Source organism: Staurois parvus, unplaced genomic scaffold (genome assembly GCF_062004578.1).
Source record: "Staurois parvus isolate SC_StPar_1 unplaced genomic scaffold, SC_StPar_1.0 ptg000225l, whole genome shotgun sequence".
NCBI classification, from domain to species: Eukaryota; Metazoa; Chordata; class Amphibia; order Anura; family Ranidae; genus Staurois; species Staurois parvus.
Genome location: NW_028318021.1, coordinates 4,102,060 through 4,126,549, shown reverse-complemented (window position 1 = coordinate 4,126,549; position 24,490 = coordinate 4,102,060). Strand labels below are relative to the sequence as shown.

The 24,490-nt window shown below is 47.5% G+C and overlaps 1 protein-coding gene across 1 annotated transcript in view; it reads left to right on the top strand.

Annotated features, from left to right (window-relative positions):
* The window catches only part of LOC149460579 (uncharacterized), a 186,419-nt gene that overhangs the window by 113,159 nt on the left and 48,770 nt on the right, over positions 1-24,490 (top strand). Inside the window, exons 14-15 of the mRNA XM_089679463.1 lie at positions 2,999-3,029; positions 5,228-5,256. Coding sequence (XP_089535589.1) covers positions 2,999-3,029; positions 5,228-5,256 — 60 coding nt within the window. The remainder of the gene's footprint in view (positions 1-2,998; positions 3,030-5,227; positions 5,257-24,490) is intronic.

The window sequence follows — 24,490 nt, the reverse complement described above, 5'->3', positions numbered from 1 at the left end:
TATGGATAGTTGCGTGTGCGGTAAAACTTGTAAATCACAACACTTTGCACACCCGCAACCACCCACAGCCAAACTGTAGGGCTCTTTTGCAGATGTGTGAAGCTGCCATTCATTCTTAATGGCCCCACACATCTGAAAACGGAGTTCGGTAGCACCCAGATATGGCAGAGTTCCCCTTTAAAAGGAAACATTTCTAACAGTATCAGCTTGCAAGGTTTTTGGCTCATCTTCCCCCCTCCCTTATTTTCTGTGAATAATGTGTACCGGTTCATAGCTGGTATGCTTATCTGCAGCTGCTGGCCAAGGTTATTCTGCAGAGTTTAGGAAGCCTTTTGATAGTAATAGAAAGTGATAGAACATATGTATGCTTTGTCATGTAATCATTGGTATATACGCTTGTAAGAAGTTTTCTATATCTCACTTAGATGAGAGCATAAGCCATCTGTTGAGTCAAAACAGTGCTGTTTTTAATAATCATTTGTATTCCTCAAGTCCTTAAAACAGTTCATATAAAGTGCTTAGAAGTGATGATCCATCTGAGAGGGTCTCAGATAAGTGCTCCTTACAACATCCTGGTGACGTGCCGTGAAATTGTTAGGAATACGCACTCACCAGATGCGCAACCCTTATGCGCATATATGTATATGTAAATCTCAAAGATGCCTGCTGGAAGTCTCCTTTAGAACCGAATCAGCCTGGTCTGGTAACAAACCGTTAAGGATCCCCTTCCCCTGGGCAGTTTGCAGCACCTAAGGCCTCACTCCTGGATGGGTTCTGTACAGTTATCCGCTCACAAGGAGCCAAAAAGAGCCAAAGAGTGACTTTCTAAGGCCCCTTTCAGGCAGGGTGGATCCATCAGCATGATCCGCCTGCTCAGCGGGGGATCTCTCTGATGATCCCCACTGAGCAGGTGGATGACAGGTCTCTATTGCAGAGTGGACACAGACAGTCCGCTGATTTCAATAGGACGGTCGGATGGAAACGGACCGCCTGTCCGTTTCCACCTGATTGTCATCTGATCAGCTGGACGGAAAGGGAACGGATCCCCATTCGTCTGTTTTTGACGCACAGGATCAGATGTACCCACCAGTACATAGAAATCTATGAATGGACCGATAGGGTCAGCCTGAAAAACAGACAGGCAGACCCCATCGGTCCGTTCCTGTGAAATGGGCCTAAAAGTGAACAGACACCAAAAAACTGACAGTGGCCTTAATCCCTCACCACGCTAGGCTCGTTCACAGAATACGTGCAGAAAAACTGATGGAAACTGACGTGCAGATTTCACTTGCAGAGACATCAGTTTACATCAGTGTTCATGCACATCCCGATGAGTTCTATACACGTTGAAGATTCTTGAGCAGAAATCTGCACTTGATACTAGTGTTGTAGTGTGAACAGGGCACATAGAGGACAATTGATTTTGTTGTGCCCTTGCAGAACGCATGCAGAAAAACTGACATCTCTGCCCCATGGTGTGAACAAGCCCTCTATCTAAAAAAATGTCTTTAGTTAAACTGTAAAGAAGATCTTAACCCTAAGTGGATGGTGTTATTTCGCAATAGCACTTTGTGTCATAAACAATTGCAAGGTTTTTTTTTCATATAAAATAAAAAATCCTTTTGCTGCATCTTAGTGCAGCTGATCTCTTTCAACCACTTCCTGTCTACATGCACTTCTCCAGCATTGACTTACCATCATTGCTCTGGATTGGATTTCTGACAGTGACAACAGCGGACCATGCTGGTGCACAGTCAGCACTGCCACTTGCAGTCTCCAGTGGAATTCTGTGTGACAGAATGACAATGCAGGGGCACAGCAGGGAGACAGTTGTCACTTTATGACAGGAAATAGCAAGGACCTTCATAGCAGTATCAAAGATTTAAAAAGATTAAAAACAGCATTAGAAATGACAATAAAATGCTTCTAAACCAAAAGCAAAAATAAAAATATATTGCCGTTTACTAGTTTTTAGATGTGGTGGCTGATTTAGCTCCTTTTTCACACTTTCTTGTCCCTGTTTCAAGGGACAAGGCTGGACATTCAAACATTTCTTCCTCTCTTCGTGTACATGGGGGGGGGATATTAGCAGAGCCGGGACTGGGGGGCAAGAAGGAACCACCCAGGGCGCTGTGTTGCGGGAGCTGCCGATAGTTCTGCTCTTTACTAAAAGGAGTGACTGCAGTGTCACTCCTTTCAAAAGGAGCAGCAGCAGATAGTTGCTGCTAAAGGGAGGATTTGACTTTCTCCTCCCTCCAGCCTGCATGTGGCAGAAAAGAGCAGGTGCTGAGAAAGAGAAATGTCCTTGTCATGACTGAAAAGAGTGGGAGGAGATGCTGCCAGTACCGATCTCCCACTACAAGGAGGAAGGGGGGGGGGGAAATCACGGGAGCATAGGGACACCTGATGTAAAGAGGGATTCTCTTGGGGCACCTGATGTAAAGAGGGATTCTTTGGGGACACCTGATGTAAAGAGGGATTCTTTGGGGACACCTGATGTAAAGGGGGACTCTACTGGGGACTCCATCTGGTGGGGTGGAGAGTGCAATTCACCCAGGGTGCTGGATGACCTTGTCCCAGCACTGGATATTAGTATATTACAGAAGTAGAATTACACCAACACCACCAACTCTGGGGACATACCCCTTGTCTTGACCCCATGAAGATGAGGTGAAGGGATATATTCCTCTGTTTTCCTTACTGTGTGTCTCTAGGACAGTAAGTAGGTGGAAATCTCCCCAGTTAAGACACACAAAGCACCTGACCTGACAGCAAAACCTGACAGCAGTTCTAGCCCTTCCCCATGCTATCCAAAGCTGGAAATAAAGTTTTGATTGGAGTTCTACCCTATTGTGAACATGAAATATTTCATATTTATGTGAATTTTTTTTACCAAAAGGAATTGTTAATCCTGTACATAGATACAAAAACACAACATATTCCCTTTTATAGTAAGTTGTAAAAAAAACTTATAACTGTAATCTCTTATGTTTTACAGATAAGGTCAAAGATAAGGCGCCATCTATCAGGTATGGTGCAAGATACAGGAATAGAGCATAAATAAAAAAGCCCACTGAAGCCAATGTTAAAATAGGGCAGACATTTAAACATTGTCCTAAGAGCTGACCAGTATCATTGCATACAGTGCTGCAGTTTCTCCCACTAGTACAGGCTAAATGGAGATATTGCCGATGTGAGAGGGGCTGTGTCCATGTAGCGGTCCAACACTTCAGCAGTACTAATCCGCAGGGTTAAGTTTTCTCAGCAAAACTTGATTGCTTCCATAGGTAGGAGAGCCGTGCCTTCTTCTTGCAGCTAATATAAATCAGCCTTAATATGTTATGTAATTCCTAGACTTAATGTAGAACAAAAGGCTACCAATCAGCCTATCTATTAAATTATGTTTTCCTTTTATTTTGATCCCCCTTTTTAAATAAATCGATTTCTGAATACTGTTTTAAATTGTTCTTCTATGCAATCATATGATCATAAACCTCCGGGCGCTCTGGCTCACTCTTTCTTTGTGGTTTGTGGGCATAAACTCTTCTCCGACCAAGCAATGCCTCAACAACCCTGGGCCAGTAGAATGACATTTTTACTACAACTTATTAAAAAATGTACTGTACACAGTACACAGACTAGCCAGAGCTTTGTGGTCAGACAACCAAATAGAAAAACTTAAAACAAACAGTATTCAGAAAGTAATGTATTACAAAATGTAAGCAAAGAGGATTAGTGGTGAGCTTGGGTTTGTATTATTGGTGAACTTGAGTAGGGTCCAATCCCAAGTTTGCCTGATCCCATGCACACCGCAGTGCTACCACATATATATGTATGGCCGGCCTTACAGTGGAGTTCCACCCAAAAGTAGAAGCTCCACTAATCAGCCTCCTCCCCTGCTACATTTGGCACCTTTTGGGGGGGAGCGGATACCTGATTTTGACAGGTACCCGCTCCCACTTCCAGCTCAGTTCGTTGTGGCATCCCCCCCCTCCTTCCCCCGCAGCCCTCTGGGACGTTTCCCAGAAAACTGTTCCCAGAAAACCATTCACAATCCGCAAGGCTTCACTGCCGGTTTCCCTTAGTCAAGATGTCGGTGCCAGCACCTGACAGCTGATTGAAAAATTGGTTCAGGGTGAGGACACTGCTGGATTCCTGGGCACGTAAGTGCCCTAATATTGAAAGTCAACAGCTACAGTATTTGTAGCTACTGACTTTTATTTTTGGGAGGGGGGGAGTCGAAATTCCTCTTTAAAATGATTGTAGAGGGATTTTTTTTTTAACTTGCAAATTATACTTACCTGCTCTGTGTAATGGTTTTTCACAGAGCAGCCCCGATTCTCTGCTTCTTGGGTCCCCCACCGATACTCCTGGCTCCTCCCCCATGCTGAGTACCCCATAGCTGCACACAGAGAATGCATTAAAAGAGAAGTTTTGTTTGTTTTTTTTAAATTATACTTAGCTAGGTGGATACAGCATTGATCCAATGCTGCATCTGTCCACGCCAGCTCTAAGGCTGAGAACTGAGTGATCAGACACTGCTGATCACTCAGTTCTCCCTGCCGCTCTGAGCAGAGAGAGGTGACTGCCTGTCACTGCTGTCTGCTCTTCCCTCCCAGTATTCACTGGCTGGGCTGTAGAAGAAATGGGAGCGACTGGCTCAGGCTCTTGGCAGATCACTGAGAGGCTGAGTCAGGTGCAAATCCAGGCTCCTGGGTGGATCCCGACCATATGTTCATGATCTTTCCCCAGCCTGAACCAGCTGAGTGACATCAGCCAACAGTGGGCTAAAGTCTGTTGTCACAGCAGAGCAGAATGGATCACAGGAGAAGTATAGCCAAACGAGAAATATAGAAAATGATGACAAAATTAAAAGGTCCTTGAAAACAAATTTGAAAAAAGTTAACACAAATTTATACTGAGTATGCATGTAATACGTAATGTCCTCTCTCTGCAGTGTTGGACCAATGACAGAACTGGCTGCTTTAGGGATTGCGGCAGAGGAGAACATCTATACTGAAAATTGATGGACATTCCCCAGAATCTTTTGCTGATATAAACTTCTTTCCACTCAGACAGTATTAAAAATGTCCTCCAGGCTTCCACGAGGAGGAGAAGTTCAGTGCAATAATACACTCCTGGCTAAAGTTGTCAACTCTTCTGGGAAAAGAGTAAAGAAAGGCTAGCGCCTATATCATGCTTTATTGCTTTATTTGTTCCCATTTAGAATCTTTCCCCTCACTTCCTGGAAAGACAGTAAGGGTGAAGACATGACGATGAAGAGAATTGGTTGTGTAGACATTCAAAAGTCTTAGGATGTGATGCACCAGCCCCATGCAGACTCCGAGCTGTCACTAAAGTGACAGTTTGTACTATTCAATTTTCTCTTTTCCAGCTGCTTCATTAAAGGTTATGTAAAAAGGTGAGGAGCTGGGTCAGCACAGACAGTAAATAAATTCAACTATAAGAGGAGAAGGCTATGACATACAAGGAGGGAGGAGATGTGTTAGGGAAATGACCAATCAATTTTGCTAGCAAGTTCAGCACATTGCGAGTAAACAGAAAAAAAAAAGGTTTACGAAAACGAAAAATGCAACAAATAAGCATCTAAAATAGTAAATTTTTCTGTGCTTTTACATGTATGTTTTTACATTGGTTACAGGGTCTCTTAAAAAAAAGGTTTTACATGAACAGGAAATACTGTCCTTTTTCTCACAAAAGACTATAGATGGTGTTGCACAACCCTGTACCTCACTGTGAACCCTATGTTTTTCAGCCTGTGGTTTCACTTGTATTTTTCAGTGAGTTCTCTAAATTCCCCTTTGAAAGCACCAGTGTTCTGTTTTCAATGAGCTCCATTCACCACACTGAACAAAAACATGGATCTAGGTAGAGATTATGAGTGCTTGGGTCAAAGCTCAATGGACTACAATACTACTGCATCTTTTCACATCAATTTTATCTTATGTTGGCCAAAAAAGGTTGAGAGACGCTGGTTTAGGCCATAGGTCTTAGGCCATTCAAGAAAAATAGTAAAAGCAGATGTAAACCCAATCACTAAAGTCATATATCAATATTAACATGTTCAGCTAAGCCTTTATTATAATACCTGGCTATGTAAGTCCTTCTTAATACCTGGCCATGCAAGTCCTTCTTCAGACGCTTCATGCAGTAAAATTGGAAGCCATGCAGCAAATCTATCCCTTTTTGATTTTTTTGGTTTGGTTGTATTTTTGTTTATTTTTTTTCTCTGAGTATAGATCTATGTTTATCCCAGGCATGTTTCTCTCTGGTAGGGGCCCCAGTGCATTTCTTTGCCCAGGGGCCCATGAGGCACCCCTGGCTCTGTGTGCTGGCAGGGAGATGGGGAAGGTCTCCTTCTGATTGGCTCTGCCATAAGAGAATCATGGAAGTGTGTGTGTGTGTATGTGAGCGTGTGCATGAGCTGTGGAGTTCACAACCTAATGCAATAGGCTGCGCACACCTATGGAAGTGGCTGTTTCAATTAACTTTACACAGACGTTTCCCACTGTTCTCACTATCCACATGCCCAAATGCAGTAACAATGCTTTGGTCAGAGACTACTTGAAACAAATATAATCTATAAAGATTATATTTTAATAGAAACTCTTCAAAATACCCAGTTTATAAATAATTCTGAAATATATTTTCAAAGACATTTCAAGTGATTATACTGTAGGGTCTGTTTTGGATGAATGATGATCTTTGGATGAATGTAAGAAAAAATATTTGCCCTTCCTTGACAAATTCTGGCTGATTTTTGTTTAATTTCTTGGTCAGCTCCATCTAGTGTCCATAATTTAGTATTTTTTATAAATGAGGTAATTTAGTTTTTTTATAAATGAGGTATTTCAGGTAAAAAATACCACATTATGGCCACTAGATAAAGCTTCATGGACGTTTGGAAAACTCTTCTGAACGATGGAAACTGACTGCTGGAAAACGTAGGTAAAAAAACGTCTGTTTAGCCGCGTTTGCATACTGAGTTTATGCGCGTTTATGAGCGTTTGCGTTTAGAAGCGTTTTTTAAGATGACTTAAAAAGACCTTCCAAAATGCCCAGAATGCACTGAAAAACAGTAAAAAATTAACTATTTCAGACATTTTGAGAGAAATAGAGAGAGCAGAAGCAGAGAGAGCAGTATGTGTTGAGATTACCTATCTTTTCTTTTTGTATTCACTATGGATTTCCATCATGACCATAATGCGGCACGTTCTACCAATTTTTCCTTCACGCAAAACCTAGAACTGACTGTGCTGGTATGCTAGGTCCATTTGAATACATGGAAAATGATTTGCATGCATGTCTGATGATGAAAAAAGGCTCTGGACAGCATCTAGATATGGAACAATTAAAAAACGCTTCTGAATACAAACGCTTATAAACATGATTAGCTGTGTTTGCAGCATTTGGCGTTTGAAACGCTGATAAAATCTACTCCTGAATGCAAGTATGGTGCGTTCAAACAAACGACTGTAAACTCAACTGCCTGTAAACGACATAATGTACATGGGCACATAGGAAAACATTAGGGAGAGTTCAGGGGCTGCTGAAAAAAACACAGAAAAGTTCCTAAACGTGAGTTTATCAGCTGCAATGTACATGAACATTTAGGGGTGTATTAGGGGGCAATACGATCAGAATTCATCAAGTATGGACAAATGCTGAAGCACAACTTATGTTTGCTGTGGATCACTGTTATTACCTAAGAGGTGCACAGACGGTTGGTCAGGTGGATACCAGTTATCAACCATTTCTACATTGACTTTTTTATGTACACTTTATTGTGTCTAAATATATCACTTGTTGGCACATTTACTTTGGAACACTTATCACTTGTGTTTTTGTATAAGTTTATTATTATAAGTAATTTATAATTTTATGTATCCGTTTTGGAAGTCGCATTGAAATAATGTAATTCATTTCTAATGGCACCTCAAATATGGTATGGTTTCGCTGCAATTGTTGCTTGAAAAAATGCATTGAATGAAGTTTGTTGCCCAAAAAGTAGCAAGAGCTTATTTTGGATGGCAAGCTTTGAGCGATGCGGATTCCCGAGTGATTTATCACGTGACATTCTCGGCAAAACCGCACCAAGGTTAGGTGCCATTAAAAATGAATGGCACCCAAACACGCATTGTGCATTTTACCACTATTGCAGTACAATTTGGAATTGTGGCAATTCTGCCTGCGATCCCAAATCACCAGATGTGAACTGGGCCTTACTGTTCAATGTTTTATAAATAGACCCCCATGTGTGTTTAAACCGTGTTTTTTTTTAATGTACAACTGCTTAAAAAAGTGTGTTTTTATATTTTATATATCTGAAGTTTTACTTCGGGGAAGAAAAGTGAAGACAGAATTTTCAGACATTACCCAAATACACCTCCAAACCTTTTAAACCCATTCTAGATTAGATTTCAGCATGTGGAGTGGGACAGAGAGGGGTAGGATAGGCGGAGTTCTGTCAGGACTGACAATGCTGGTTATTATTTCAGTTTGGAAATAGCATTGTGTTGTCAGCCAAAACAGGAAGTAAGGAGCACACTAGATTTCTGGCTGAAAATCCGGTATTTTTCTATGCTTGCAGTGTTTTTAATGGGATAAAACATGTGGTCCATGGTACCCAGAGAGATGGAAGGGATTAAAGTATCCTATAACAATGTCAGTTCTTTCTTTTTTCTTTTCTTTTTCCTTTTCCAATCAAATATGAAAATTTAGCACTTATATAATATAATTAGCCCCTTTGCGCCTAAGGGAAAAAAAAACTTACGCAACTTTGACATGTATTAACAAAATTGTGTATATCATCACAACTATACCTTTAATACTTTTATACCTTGTTTCTTGATTTTTTTTAGGTCAAATTGGGCTTTCATTTGGTGGTAAATGGTACTGGATATTTCTTGATTTTATTTTTTCATTATCAAAGGAAAACTGGCCCAAAATAGTAAAAAAAAAACATTTTTTTTAAATGTAACTGTATATTTCTTGCTACAACCATAACCCACCGCCAAGGAATAACCCAAGATAATTTATCTTGATCCTGATGATCACAGTGATACCACATATGTGTATGTTAGTTGTTGTTTGTACCCATAGTATGGCCCAGAAACAATACAAAAAAAAAAATCCTGACCAAAAAAAAAAAAACCTGACCTTAACCCTTGACACACACCTTAACCCAAACACTAACCCTGGCACCCTGACACTGACCTAGATCAAACCTGGATTTATGTATTTTTAATTTTATTTTTCTGATAGGACACATACAATGTATCTCTCTCCTCCATTCAAAGAGAAACTTCACAGTGGCTGATCACTTTGATAGCCAATCAGAGGCTATCAAAGCGATTAGGGGACCTGGAATCAGGGGTTCCAGGTTCCAATTGTCAGGGCTTTCAGTGAGACCCTGGCCTCTGTGCTGGGAGCGCACCATGTGGTGCGTTGCCAGTACAAAGACAGGAACGCAAATTTGTAGCCCTACGTCGTCATGAAGGGGTTAAGGAAACACCTCCTACATGCTATGATTCATGAACAGGCACAATTAATGTAGATGTAAACTCGGTCACAAATACACCCGATATCCACAGTTGATCCAGAGTAGAGATGAGCGAATCGAAGTATCCGAAGTGGAATTCGAGTCGAATTTCGGAAAAATTTCGATTCGTGCCGAATCCGAAAAACAGCCTAATTCGGACGCGCGAATCGAAATTTTTCCGAAAATGGCGGCTGACATGTGCGGCGACGGAGCGGGGATGTCGGGGAAGGCGCGCAGACAAGGCGCGCTGCCCCATAATGCATTCCTCAACGACATGTGATCGCATCAGCCAATCAGCAGCCAGCCAGCCAGCACTGTGTAATGGTCGAGGTATATATAGCGGCCATTTTGGAAATCTTCATTTGCCTGCAGTCATTGAACAGAGGCAGACCGCTCTGTACTAGGGACAGGGACAGAGTTAGGGCCACAGAAACAATACTTGGGGACAGAGAGAAGTTACTTAGGGACAGAGAACCATTACTCAGGGACACAGACTTGTTAATGAGGGCCACAGAATCGTTCTTTAGGGACAAAGAAACGCTAGTTAGGGCCACAGAATTCATACTCAGGGACAGACAGAATTGTTACTCAGTGCCAGAGAATTGTTACTTAGGGCCACAGAAACGTTATTAGGGCCACAGAATTTTTACTCAGGGACAGACAGAATTGTTACTGAGTGCCAGAGAATTGTTACTCAGGGACAGACAGAATTGTTACTGAGTGCCAGAGAATTCTTACTCAGGGCCACAGAATTCATTCTCAGGGACAGACAGAATTGTTACTCAGGGACAGACAGAATTGTTACTGAGTGCCAGAGAATTGTTACTCAGGGACAGACAGAATTGTTACTGAGTGCCAGAGAATTGTTACTCAGGGACAGACAGAATTGTTACTGAGTGCCAGAGAATTGTTACTCTCACAGACACAAAATTGTTACTTGCACAGACACAGAATTGTTACTTGCACAGACACACAATTGTTACTCAGGGCCACAGAATTCATACTCAGGGACAGACAGAATTGTTACTGAGTGCCAGAGAATTCTTACTCAGGTCCACAGAATTCATACTCAGGGACAGACAGAATTGTTACTCAGGGACAGACAGAATTGTTACTGAGTGCCAGAGAATTGTTACTCAGGGACAGACAGAATTGTTACTGAGTGCCAGAGAATTGTTACTCTCACAGACACAAAATTGTTACTTGCACAGACACAGAATTGTTACTTGCACAGACACACAATTGTTACTCAGGGCCACAGAATTCATACTCAGGGACAGACAGAATTGTTACTGAGTGCCAGAGAATTGTTACTCAGGGACAGACAGAATTGTTACTGAGTGCCAGAGAATTGTTACTCTCACAGACACAAAATTGTTACTTGCACAGACACAGAATTGTTACTTGCACAGACACACAATTGTTACTGAGTGCCAGAGAATTGTTACTCAGGGACAGACAGAATTGTTACTGAGTGCCAGAGAATTGTTACTCAGGGACAGACAGAATTGTTACTGAGTGCCAGAGAATTGTTACTCAGGGACAGACAGAATTGTTACTGAGTGCCAGAGAATTGTTACTCTCACAGACACAAAATTGTTACTTGCACAGACACAGAATTGTTACTCGCACAGAGACAGAATTGTTACTCAGGGCCACAGAATTCATACTCAGGGACAGACAGAATTGTTACTGAGTGCCAGAGAATTGTTACTCAGGGACAGACAGAATTGTTACTGAGTGCCAGAGAATTGTTACTCTCACAGACACAAAATTGTTACTTGCACAGACACAGAATTGTTACTTGCACAGACACACAATTGTTACTGAGTGCCAGAGAATTGTTACTCAGGGACAGACAGAATTGTTACTGAGTGCCAGAGAATTGTTACTCAGGGACAGACAGAATTGTTACTGAGTGCCAGAGAATTGTTACTCTCACAGACACAAAATTGTTACTTGCACAGACACAGAATTGTTACTCGCACAGAGACAGAATTGTTACTCAGGGCCACAGAATTCATACTCAGGGACAGACAGAATTGTTACTGAGTGCCAGAGAATTGTTACTCAGGGAAGACAGAATTGTTACTGAGTGCCATAGAATTGTTACTCAGGGACAGACAGAATTGTTACTGAGTGCCAGAGAATTGTTACTCTCACAGACACAAAATTGTTACTTGCACAGACACAGAATTGTTACTCGCACAGAGACAGAATTGTTACTCAGGGCCACAGAATTCATACTCAGGGACAGACAGAATTGTTACTGAGTGCCAGAGAATTGTTACTCAGGGACAGACAGAATTGTTACTGAGTGCCAGAGAATTGTTACTCTCACAGACACAAAATTGTTACTTGCACAGACACAGAATTGTTACTTGCACAGACACACAATTGTTACTGAGTGCCAGAGAATTGTTACTCAGGGACAGACAGAATTGTTACTGAGTGCCAGAGAATTGTTACTCAGGGACAGACAGAATTGTTACTGAGTGCCAGAGAATTGTTACTCAGGGACAGACAGAATTGTTACTGAGTGCCAGAGAATTGTTACTCTCACAGACACAAAATTGTTACTTGCACAGACACAGAATTGTTACTCGCACAGAGACAGAATTGTTACTCAGGGCCACAGAATTCATACTCAGGGACAGACAGAATTGTTACTGAGTGCCAGAGAATTGTTACTCAGGGACAGACAGAATTGTTACTGAGTGCCAGAGAATTGTTACTCTCACAGACACAAAATTGTTACTTGCACAGACACAGAATTGTTACTTGCACAGACACACAATTGTTACTGAGTGCCAGAGAATTGTTACTCAGGGACAGACAGAATTGTTACTGAGTGCCAGAGAATTGTTACTCAGGGACAGACAGAATTGTTACTGAGTGCCAGAGAATTGTTACTCAGGGACAGACAGAATTGTTACTGAGTGCCAGAGAATTGTTACTCTCACAGACACAAAATTGTTACTTGCACAGACACAGAATTGTTACTCGCACAGAGACAGAATTGTTACTCAGGGCCACAGAATTCATACTCAGGGACAGACAGAATTGTTACTGAGTGCCAGAGAATTGTTACTCAGGGACAGACAGAATTGTTACTGAGTGCCAGAGAATTGTTACTCTCACAGACACAAAATTGTTACTTGCACAGACACAGAATTGTTACTTGCACAGACACACAATTGTTACTGAGTGCCAGAGAATTGTTACTCAGGGACAGACAGAATTGTTACTGAGTGCCAGAGAATTGTTACTCAGGGACAGACAGAATTGTTACTGAGTGCCAGAGAATTGTTACTCAGGGACAGACAGAATTGTTACTGAGTGCCAGAGAATTGTTACTCTCACAGACACAAAATTGTTACTTGCACAGACACAGAATTGTTACTCGCACAGAGACAGAATTGTTACTCAGGGCCACAGAATTCATACTCAGGGACAGACAGAATTGTTACTGAGTGCCAGAGAATTGTTACTCAGGGACAGACAGAATTGTTACTGAGTGCCAGAGAATTGTTACTCTCACAGACACAAAATTGTTACTTGCACAGACACAGAATTGTTACTTGCACAGACACACAATTGTTACTCAGGGCCACAGAATTCATACTCAGGGACAGACAGAATTGTTACTGAGTGCCAGAGAATTCTTACTCAGGGCCACAGAATTCATACTCAGGGACAGACAGAATTGTTACTCAGGGACAGACAGAATTGTTACTGAGTGCCAGAGAATTGTTACTCAGGGACAGACAGAATTGTTACTGAGTGCCAGAGAATTGTTACTCTCACAGACACAAAATTGTTACTTGCACAGACACAGAATTGTTACTTGCACAGACACACAATTGTTACTCAGGGCCACAGAATTCATACTCAGGGACAGACAGAATTGTTACTGAGTGCCAGAGAATTGTTACTCAGGGACACCTAATCGTTGAATTAAATAGTATGTCAGACAACATGCAGAGGAGTGGCAGAGGAGGCAATGTTTTAGGAGCGAGCAGACGTGGCAGCAGAGGAAGGGGTCGAGGCAGCAGTATTCGCAGCCAGAGGCCAGTGCTCCCGGTGTCATCCAGCGGTCGTGTCTCCACCGACAACCCTGCCGTCATTGATTGGTTGGCTCGGTCGTCTTCCTCTTCCCAGGTCACCTCTGACACCTACAGCCAACGGTCGGTGGGTACGTCAGACACAACCGTTAGTTGGCATGGCCCGGGACCAAGCCCACTGAAATCACGTGTCCTCTACCTGCCCCTGTCCTTTGCTGTTCCTCACCAAGCGAAGTATCGCATGCTGTGGGCTCAGCCCCACTGTACAGTGAGGAAGAGCTAACAGAGGGCGGTCAGGAACGGGGGGAGACATCGGCCTTTTCAGCAGCCAAGCGAACAAGTACTGGCGAGGAGAGTGGCTCGGTAGCCGGTCTAGAGACAGGTCTGTCTCCTGACCCAGACGCAGCCGAGGGGGCTAGTAGTGAGGCGGAGACCCTACTTGATGATGAGGAGGTTGATCGCACTTGGCAGCCTCGTCGTCATCAGGCAATTTCTTCCGCATCATCAGGAGAAGAGGGTGGCAGCTTGGCAGCGAGCAAAACAGTCGGTGGGTTGCCCAGGAGACAGCAGCAGGGTCGCATCAGTGTCAGTGGAGCCAAACGTCCACGGAGTAGAGCACCAGCTCCACTGCAGCCTACCACCACGGCCAGTAGTGGTGCCGGTGCGCACGGAGGAAGTAGCAGTCAGCCAGTGAAGAGTAGCGGGGGCAAAGTTTCCTACTCGGTGGTGTGGCAATTTTTCCTCAAGCCGCCCGAGGAAGTAAACGTAGCCGTATGTCGACTATGTGGCCAGAAATGCAAGCGTGGCCAGGGGGCCCATGTTGGGACTACAGCGTTGCGTCAGCATATGCAGCGTCACCATTCGGTGGCCTGGGAAAACCGTGATAAACATACGGCGGTTCTGCCTGCCCCAGCCCCCGCTCCATCACCCGCTCCGTTACTTGCTCCGTCACCCGACGTCGTCAATCGCCCTCTATCAGCCAGTCAAGGCTCCAACACCTCTGCTGAGGGGAGTTGTCGCTCATTGGCATCTTCCGCTCGTTCAGATGCTCCTTCTCCTGCTACTCCTCTTCTCGGATTCCGTCAACAGTCTTTCTTGGAATCCGTATCCAAGAGACAACAGTTTGCGAGCACGCACCCGACGGTGCAAAAGCTGAACGTCCTCCTGTCCAAGTTGCTGGTGCTGCAGTCCCTCCCTTTCCAACTGGTGGACTCAGCACCTTTCCGAGAAATGATGGCTTGTGCCGCGCCGCGGTGGAGAGTGCCAAGCCGTCATTTCTTTGCCCAAAAGGCAGTGCCAGCCCTGCATTCACATGTAGAAGAGATGGTGGGCCAGTCTTTGAGCATGTCGGTCTCTGCCAAAGTGCACGGCAGCGCCGACGTGTGGAGCTGTAACTACGGTCAGGGACAGTACATGTCATTTACGGCCCACTGGGTGAACGTGGTGCCGGCACAGCCGCACCAGCAACTTGGACAGGTCACGACGCTTTTGCCTCCACGTTTGCACGTCCTTGGTCCAGCAAGCATGTCCGCCTCTACCACCTCTTTTTCCGCCGTGTCCTCAGCCGCCACCCCCGTGCCAAGTCCCATTACCCGACCGGCATATCACATGTGCAGGGCGCAACGGTGTCACGCTGTGCTGCACCTGGTATGCCTTGGCGAACGTAGTCACACAGGGGAGGAACTGCTGAGTGTAATGAACAGAGAAATCGACAGATGGCTGTCTCCGCGCAAACTAAAAATCGGAACCATGTTGACTGACAACGGAAAGAACATGGTGTCTGCTCTGCGTCAAGGAAGGTTGTGCCATGCGCCCATGCATGGCTCACGTGTTCAATCTGGTTGTCAAGCGGTTCCTAAAATCCACCATCCCACTGCAAGACATCCTTAAAATGTCACGTAAACTGTGCATGCATTTCAGCCATTCCTACACCGCAAAGAACACCCTCATTGAGCTGCAGCGGCAGAACGGAATTCCACAGCATCGCCTGATCTGCGACGTTGCAACAAGGTGGAATTCAACCCTACACATGTTAGACCGCCTTTACGAGCAGCGAAAGGCCATCACCGATTTCCTGATGTTACAAGCGGATAAAGGTACTCCCCTGTGTAACTTAGATGTCAGCCATTGGCAGCTCATGCGTGACACCTGCCGCTTGCTCAGGCCCTTTGAGGAGGCCACGCTATTCGTGAGTCGGCAGGACTATGGGATGAACGACGTCATTCCTCTGTTGCACGTCCTGGAACAAATGCTGTTAACAATGGCTGGTCAGGGTGCGGTAGACGTGGCGCACAGATCTCAACGCCACATGACCCCTGTGGGGGCAGGACAGGAAGAAGAGGAGGAGGTAGAGGAGGACATTTGTGCTCAGGAATTATTGAGTGAAATGGGTGGTTTTTCCACTCAGCGGACAGGAGTGGAGGAGCAGGAGCATCTGGTAGAGGAGGAGGAGGAGGAGACAGAGGACCCAGACGCACCGTGGCAGTATGCTGTGGAGATGGAGGCAGGGAGTCCCTCGCATTCCTTGGCACAAATGGCCCATAGCATGCTCGGTTGCTTGCGTAGCGACAGCCGAATAATAACCATCAGACAGAGGGATGACTTTTGGCTGTCCACCTTGTTGGACCCTCGCTACCGGTCCAAAATGGTGGCCTTTTTCACACCTGCTGAGAGGGAGGCCAAAATTACGTACTATAAAAACCACCTATGTAGTCAGTTGGTCTCTGCCTTTGTGCGCCAACGTCCATCCTCAGACACTGTGGGCCCTGTGCGCTCGCGTTCCGCTGGCATGGCAGCAGGGGAGGGGTGGGGTGGTAGGAGCAGTGGCAGCTCCACCAGCAGCGGCTGCCTCAGTCTGCAGTCGATGATGAGTAGCTTTCTTCACCAGCGCAGTGAGGAAACTACTAACCAGCCGCAGCAGCAGCAGCAGCATCAGGTGGACCTGGAGCAGGAGCTCAAACAACAGGCTTGGGCCTACTTGGACAGCACCCTGCCAACCGAGGTAGACAATCCCCTTGACTACTGGGCAACGAAACTTGACCTTTGGCCCCAACTAGCTGAATTTGCCCTTGAAAGGCTGTCATGCCCGGCCAGTAGCGTGGCATCGGAGCGCGTGTTTAGTGCGGCAGGAGGTATTGTAACTCCGCGGAGGACACGACTGTCCACCCAAAGTGTGGAGAGACTCACGTTTGTGAAAATGAATCAGGCGTGGATTAGTCTGGATTTCAAACCACCAGTTCCTGACACAACTGACTAAATCCGCCATGAATCATGCCTCAAACATGTGCCACTTTCAGGTCTCCTCACACTGCTGGTGTGTTGAATTTTTTGACATAGGGTGCTGGCAGATTACGGGCCTCCTATAGCTGCTGCCAGGCCCCTAATCTGCCATAGGCCCCTATATACCGCCTCCTCCTGCTGCTGCCAGGTCCAGAGTCTCTCATGGGTCCCTGTACGGCCTCCCATTGCTGCTGTCTCCATCGCCACACTCTGCTGCCATGTGCCACTTTCAGGTCTCTTCACACTGCTGGTGTGTTAAATTTTTTGACATAGGGTGCTGCAAGATAACGGGCCTCACATAGCTGCTGCCAGGCCCCTAATCTGCCATGGGCCCCTATATACCACCTCCTCCTGCTGCTGCCAGGTCCAGAGTCTCTCATGGGTCCCTGTACGGCCTCCCATTGCTGCTGTCTCCATCGCCACACTCTGCTGCCATGTGCCACTTTCAGGTCTCTTCACACTGCTGGTGTGTAAAATTTTTTGACATAGGGTGCTGCAAGATAACGGGCCTCACATAGCTGCTGCCAGGCCCCTAATCTGCCATGGGCCCCTATATACCGCCTCCTCATGCTGCTGCCAAGTCCAGAGTCTGTCATGGTCCCTGTACGGCCTCCCATTGCTGCTGTCTCCATCGCCACACTCTGCTGCCATGTGCCACTTTCAGGTCTCTTCACACTGCTGGTGTGTTAAATTTTTTGACATAGGGTGCTGGCAGATTACGGGCCTCCTATAGCTGCTGCCAGGCCCCTAATCTGCCATGGGCCCCTATATACCGCCTCCTCATGCTGCTGCCAAGTCCAGAGTCTGTCATGGTCCCTGTACGGCCTCCCATTGCTGCTGTCTCCATCGCCACACTCTGCTGCCATGTGCCACTTTCAGGTCTCTTCACACTGCTGGTGTGTTAAATTTTTTGACATAGGGTGCTGCAAGATAACGGGCCTCACATAGCTGCTGCCAGGCCCCTAATCTGCCATGGGCCCCTATATACCGCCTCCTCATGCTGCTGCCAAGTCCAGAGTCTGTCATGGTCCCTGTACGGCCTCCCATTGCTGCTGTCTCCATCGCCACACTCTGCTGCCATGTGCCACTTTCAGGTCTCTTCACACTGCTGGTGTGTTAAATTTTTTGACATAGGGTGCTGGCAGATTACGGGCCTCCTATAGCTGCTGCCAGGCCCCTAATCTGCCATGGGCCCCTATATACCGCCTCCTCATGCTGCTGCCAAGTCCAGAGTCTGTCATGGTCCCTGTACGGCCTCCCATTGCTGCTGTCTCCATCGCCACACTCTGCTGCCATGTGCCACTTTCAGGTCTCTTCACACTGCTGGTGTGTTAAATTTTTTGACATAGGGTGCAGGCAGATTACGGGCCTCACATAGCTGCTGCCAGGCCCCTAATCTGCCATGGGCCCCTATATACCACCTCCTCCTGCTGCTGCCAGGTCCAGAGTCTCTCATGGGTCCCTGTACGGCCTCCCATTGCTGCTGTCTCCATCGCCACACTCTGCTGCCATGTGCCACTTTCAGGTCTCTTCACACTGCTGGTGTGTAAAATTTTTTGACATAGGGTGCTGCAAGATAACGGGCCTCACATAGCTGCTGCCAGGCCCCTAATCTGCCATGGGCCCCTATATACCGCCTCCTCATGCTGCTGCCAAGTCCAGAGTCTGTCATGGTCCCTGTACGGCCTCCCATTGCTGCTGTCTCCATCGCCACACTCTGCTGCCATGTGCCACTTTCAGGTCTCTTCACACTGCTGGTGTGTTAAATTTTTTGACATAGGGTGCTGCAAGATAACGGGCCTCACATAGCTGCTGCCAGGCCCCTAATCTGCCATGGGCCCCTATATACCGCCTCCTCATGCTGCTGCCAAGTCCAGAGTCTGTCATGGTCCCTGTACGGCCTCCCATTGCTGCTGTCTCCATCGCCACACTCTGCTGCCATGTGCCACTTTCAGGTCTCTTCACACTGCTGGTGTGTTAAATTTTTTGACATAGGGTGCTGCAAGATAACGGGCCTCACATAGCTGCTGCCAGGCCCCTAATCTGCCATGGGCCCCTATATACCACCTCCTCCTGCTGCTGCCAGGTCCAGAGTCTCTCATGGGTCCCTGTACGGCCTCCCATTGCTGCTGTCTCCATCGCCACACTCTGCTGCCATGTGCCACTTTCAGGTCTCTTCACACTGCTGGTGTGTAAAATTTTTTGACATAGGGTGCTGCAAGATAACGGGCCTCACATAGCTGCTGCCAGGCCCCTAATCTGCCATGGGCCCCTATATACCGCCTCCTCATGCTGCTGCCAAGTCCAGAGTCTGTCATGGTCCCTGTACGGCCTCCCATTGCTGCTGTCTCCATCGCCACACTCTGCTGCCATGTGCCACTTTCAGGTCTCTTCACACTGCTGGTGTGTTAAATTTTTTGACATAGGGTGCAGGCAGATTACGGGCCTCACATAGCTGCTGCCAGGCCCCTAATCTGCCATGGGCCCCTATATACCACCTCCTCCTGCTGCTGCCAGGTCCAGAGTCTCTCATGGGTCCCTGTACGGCCTCCCATTGCTGCTGTCTCCATCGCCACACTCTGCTGCCATGTGCCACTTTCAGGTCTCTTCACACTGCTGGTGTGTAAAATTTTTTGACATAGGGTGCTGCAAGATAACGGGCCTCACATAGCTGCTGCCAGGCCCCTAATCTGCCATGGGCCCCTATATACCGCCTCCTCATGCTGCTGCCAAGTCCAGAGTCTGTCATGGTCCCTGTACGGCCTCCCATTGCTGCTGTCTCCATCGCCACACTCTGCTGCCATGTGCCACTTTCAGGTCTCTTCACACTGCTGGTGTGTTAAATTTTTTGACATAGGGTGCTGCAAGATAACGGGCCTCACATAGCTGCTGCCAGGCCCCTAATCTGCCATGGGCCCCTATATACCGCCTCCTCATGCTGCTGCCAAGTCCAGAGTCTGTCATGGTCCCTGTACGGCCTCCCATTGCTGCTGTCTCCATCGCCACACTCTGCTGCCATGTGCCACTTTCAGGTCTCTTCACACTGCTGGTGTGTTAAATTTTTTGACATAGGGTGCAGGCAGATTACGGGCCTCACATAGCTGCTGCCAGGCCCCTAATCTGCCATGGGCCCCTATATACCGCCTCCTCCTGCTGCTGCCAGGTCCAGAGTCTCTCATGGGTCCCTGTACGGCCTCCCATTGCTGCTGTCTCCATCGCCACACTCTGCTGCCATGTGCCACTTTCAGGTCTCTTCACACTGCTGGTGTGTTAAATTTTTTGACATAGGGTGCTGCAAGATAACGGGCCTCACATAGCTGCTGCCAGGCCCCTAATCTGCCATGGGCCCCTATATACCGCCTCCTCATGCTGCTGCCAAGTCCAGAGTCTGTCATGGTCCCTGTACGGCCTCCCATTGCTGCTGTCTCCATCGCCACACTCTGCTGCCATGTGCCACTTTCAGGTCTCTTCACACTGCTGGTGTGTTAAATTTTTTGACATAGGGTGCAGGCAGATTACGGGCCTCACATAGCTGCTGCCAGGCCCCTAATCTGCCATGGGCCCCTATATAACGCCTCCTCATGCTGCTGCCAAGTTCAGAGTCTGTCATGGGTCCCTGTACGGCCTCCCATTGCTGCTGTCTCCATCGCCACACTCTGCCATGTGCCACTTTCAGGTCTCCTCACACTGCTGGTGTGTTGAATTTTTTGACATAGGGTGCTGGCAGATTACGGGCCTCCTATAGCTGCTGCCAGGCCCCTAATCTGCCATAAGCCCCTATATACCGCCTCCTCATGCTGCTGCCAAGTCCAGAGTCTGTCATGGGTCCCTGTACGGCCTCCCATTGCTGCTGTCTCCATCGCCACACTCTGCCATGTGCCACTTTCAGGTCTCCTCACACACTGCTGGTGTGTTGAATTTTTTGACATAGGGTGCTGGCAGATTACGGGCCTCCTATAGCTGCTGCCAGGCCCCTAATCTGCCGTAGGCCCCTATATACCGCCTCCTCATGCTGCTGCCAGGTCCAGAGTCTCTCATGGGTCCCTGTACGGCCTCCCATTGCTGCTGTCTCCATCGCCACACTCTGCCATGTGCCACTTTCAGGTCTCCTCACACTGCTGGTGTGTTCCATTTTTTGTCATAGGGTGCTGGCAGATTATGGGCCTCCCATAACTGCTGCCAGGCCCCTAATCTGCCATGGGCCCCTATACCGACTCCTCATGCTGTGACGTTGCAACAAGGTGGAATTCAACCCTACATATGTTAGACCGCCTTTACGAACAGCAAAAGGCCATCACAGATTTCCTGATGTTAAAAGCAGATAAAGGTACTCCCTGTGTAACTTAGATGTCAGCCATTGGCAGCTCATGCGTGACACCTGCGCTTGCTCAGGCCCTTTGAGGAGGCCACGCTATTCGTGAGTCGGCAGGACTATGGGATGAACGACGTCATTCCTCTGTTGCACGTCCTGGAACAAATGCTGTTAACAATGGCTGGTCAGGGTGCGGTAGACGTGGCGCACAGATCTCAACGCCACATGGCCCCTGTGGGGGCAGGACTGGAAGAAGAGGAGGAGGTAGAGGAGGACATTGGTGCTCAGGAATTATTGAGTGAAATGGGTGGTTTTTCCACTCAGCGGACAGGAGTGGAGGAGCAGGAGCATCTGGTAGAGGAGGAGGAAGAGGAGGACAGAGGACCTAGACGCACCGTGGCAGTATGCTGTGGAGATGGAGGCAGGGAGTCCCTCGCATTCCTTGGCACAAATGGCCCATAGCATGCTCGGTTGCTTGCGTAGCGACAGCCGAATAATAACCATCAGACAGAGGGATGACTTTTGGCTGTCCACCTTGTTGGACCCTCGCTACCGTTCAAAAATGGTGGCCTTTTTCACACCTGCTGAGAGGGAGGCCAAAATAACGTACTATAAAAAACACCTATGTAGTCAGCTGGTCTCTGCCTGTCTGCGCCAACGTCCATCCTCAGACACTGTGGGCCCTGTGCGCTCGTGTTCCGCTGCCATGGCAGCAGGGGAGGGGTGGGGTGGTAGGAGCAGTGGCAGCTCCACCAGCAGCGGCTGCCTCAGTCTGCAGTCGATGATGAGTAGCTTTCTTCACCAGCGCAGTGAGGAAACTACTAACCAGCCGCAGCAGCAGCAGCAGCATCAGGTGGACCTGGAGCAGGACCTCAAACAACAGGCTTAGGCCTACTTGGACAGCACCCTGCCAACCGAGGTAGACAATCCCCTTGACTACTGGGCAACGAAACTTGACCTTTGGCCCCAACTAGCTGAATTTGCCCTTGAAAGGCTGTCATGCCCGGCCAGTAGCGTGGCATCGGAGCGCGTGTTTAGTGCGGCAGGAGGTATTGCAACTCCGCGGAGGACACGACTGTCCACCCAAAGTGTGGAGAGACTCACGTTTGTGAAAATGAATCAGGCGTGGATTAGTCTGGATTTCAAACCACCAGTTCCTGACACAACTGACTAAATCCGCCATGAATCATGCCCCAAACATGTGCCACTTTCAGGTCTCCTCACACTGCTGGTGTGTTCCATTTTTTGTCATAGGGTGCTGGCAGATTACGGGCCTCCCATAGCTGCTGCCAGGCCCCTAATCTGCCATGGGCCCCTATACCGCCTCCTCATGCTGCTGCCAAGTCCAGAGTCTCTCATGGGTCCCTGTACGGCCTCCCATTGCTGCTGCCTCCATCGCCACACTCTGCCATGTGCCACTTTCAGGTCTCCTCACACTGCTGGTGTGTTCCATTTTTTGTCATAGGGTGCTGGCAGATTACGGGCCTCCCATAGCTGCTGCCAGGCCCCTAATCTGCCATGGGCCCCTATACCGCCTCCTCATGCTGCTGCCAGGTCCAGAGTCTCTCATGGGTCCCTGTACGGCCTCCCATTGCTGCTGTCTCCATCGCCACACTCTGCCATGTGCCACTTTCAGGTCTCCTCACACTGCTGGTGGGTTCCATTTTTTGTCATAGGGTGCTGGCAGATTACGGGCCTCCCATAGCTGCTGCCAGGCCCGTAATCTGCCATGGGCCCCCGTACCGACTCCTCATGCTGCTGCCAGGCCCGTAATCTGTCATGGGCCACTGTTGTCGCTTGTTGGCATATTCCGCTCGTTCAGATGCTCCTTCTCCTGCTACTCCTCTTCACGGATTCCGTCAGCAGTCTTTCTTGGAATCCGTTTCCAAGAGACAACAGTTTGCGAGCACGCACCCGACGGTGCAGAAGCTGAACGTCCTCCTGTCCAAGTTGCTGCTGCCAGGCTCGTAATCTGTCATGCGCCCCTGTACCGCCTCCTCATGCTGCTGCCAGGTCCAGAGTGTGTCATGGGCCCCCGTACCGACTCCTCATGCTGCTGCCAGGCCCGTAATCTGTCATGGGCCCCTGTACCGCCTCCCCATGCTGCTGCCAGGTCCAGAGTGTGTCATGGGTCCCTGTACGGCCTCCCATTGCTGCTGCCAGGCCCGTAATCTGCCATGGGCCCCTGTACCGACTCCTCATGCTGCTGCCAGGCCCGTAATCTGTCATGGGCCCCTGTACCGCCTCCTCATGCTGCTGCCAGGTCCAGAGTGTGTCATGGGTCCCTGTACGGCCTCCCATTGCTGCTGTCTCTATCGCCACACTCTGCCATGTGCCACTTTCAGGTCTCCTCACACTGCTGGTGGTTTCCATTTTTGTCATAGGGTGCTGTATGGCCTCCCATTGCTGCTGCCTCCACCGCCACACTGTGGCTCCACACTCTGGTTTTGGCCCCGTGACTGCCCAAATGAGTGAAGTGTGCGGTGATTCTAAGATCGACGGCACTCATCTGCATGTCATACTGACTGACAGTATTATTTCTCTTCCCCAGCAGACTCCAAGGGCATTTAAATTAAAGGTACAGTGTTCTGCACTAATATTAAGTCTCTCTGAAGCCTAGAAACACCCTTTTTTAAGTTAAATTCACAGCGAATTTATTCGACTCGAATCGAATATTGTCCACGAATTCGCCGAATCAGTCGAATCGAATTTTTCATTTCTTCGCTCATCTCTAATCCAGAGGAAGGCAAAAGAACCCATAATAGGCATGGTCCAATTTGTTCCAATGGGGTGAAAAATGTCTTCCTGATTCCTCCAGGAGGCAAACAGTTATTCCCTGGATCAACAATCCCTTTTGTTGCTACCTGTAAATGTTAATGTCCAGTTATATTTTGTATACATAGGAAGGCATCCAGCCCTTTTTTTCATCTTTAATCTTTTTTTTTGCTTTAATCTTTAATATATAAATGTGATTTCAAAAGTTTTATTGCAGTTATTTTAAATACACAATTTGTATTAAAGGGTTACTAAAGACAAAAAGTGTTTCTAATTAAAATAATAAACATGTCATACTCGCCTGCTCTGTTTAATGGTTTTGCACAGAGCAGCCCTAAACCTCCTCTTCTGGGGTCTCCTCACTAGCAATCTTGGCTCCTCCTCTTCTCTGCTATAGGGGCACACAGTGCATGCTTGCTCCTACGATGTGTGTGTCTATGGAACCTCTCCATACACACACACAGAGTGGCTAAAACCCGCCCCAGCTTTCTCCTTACA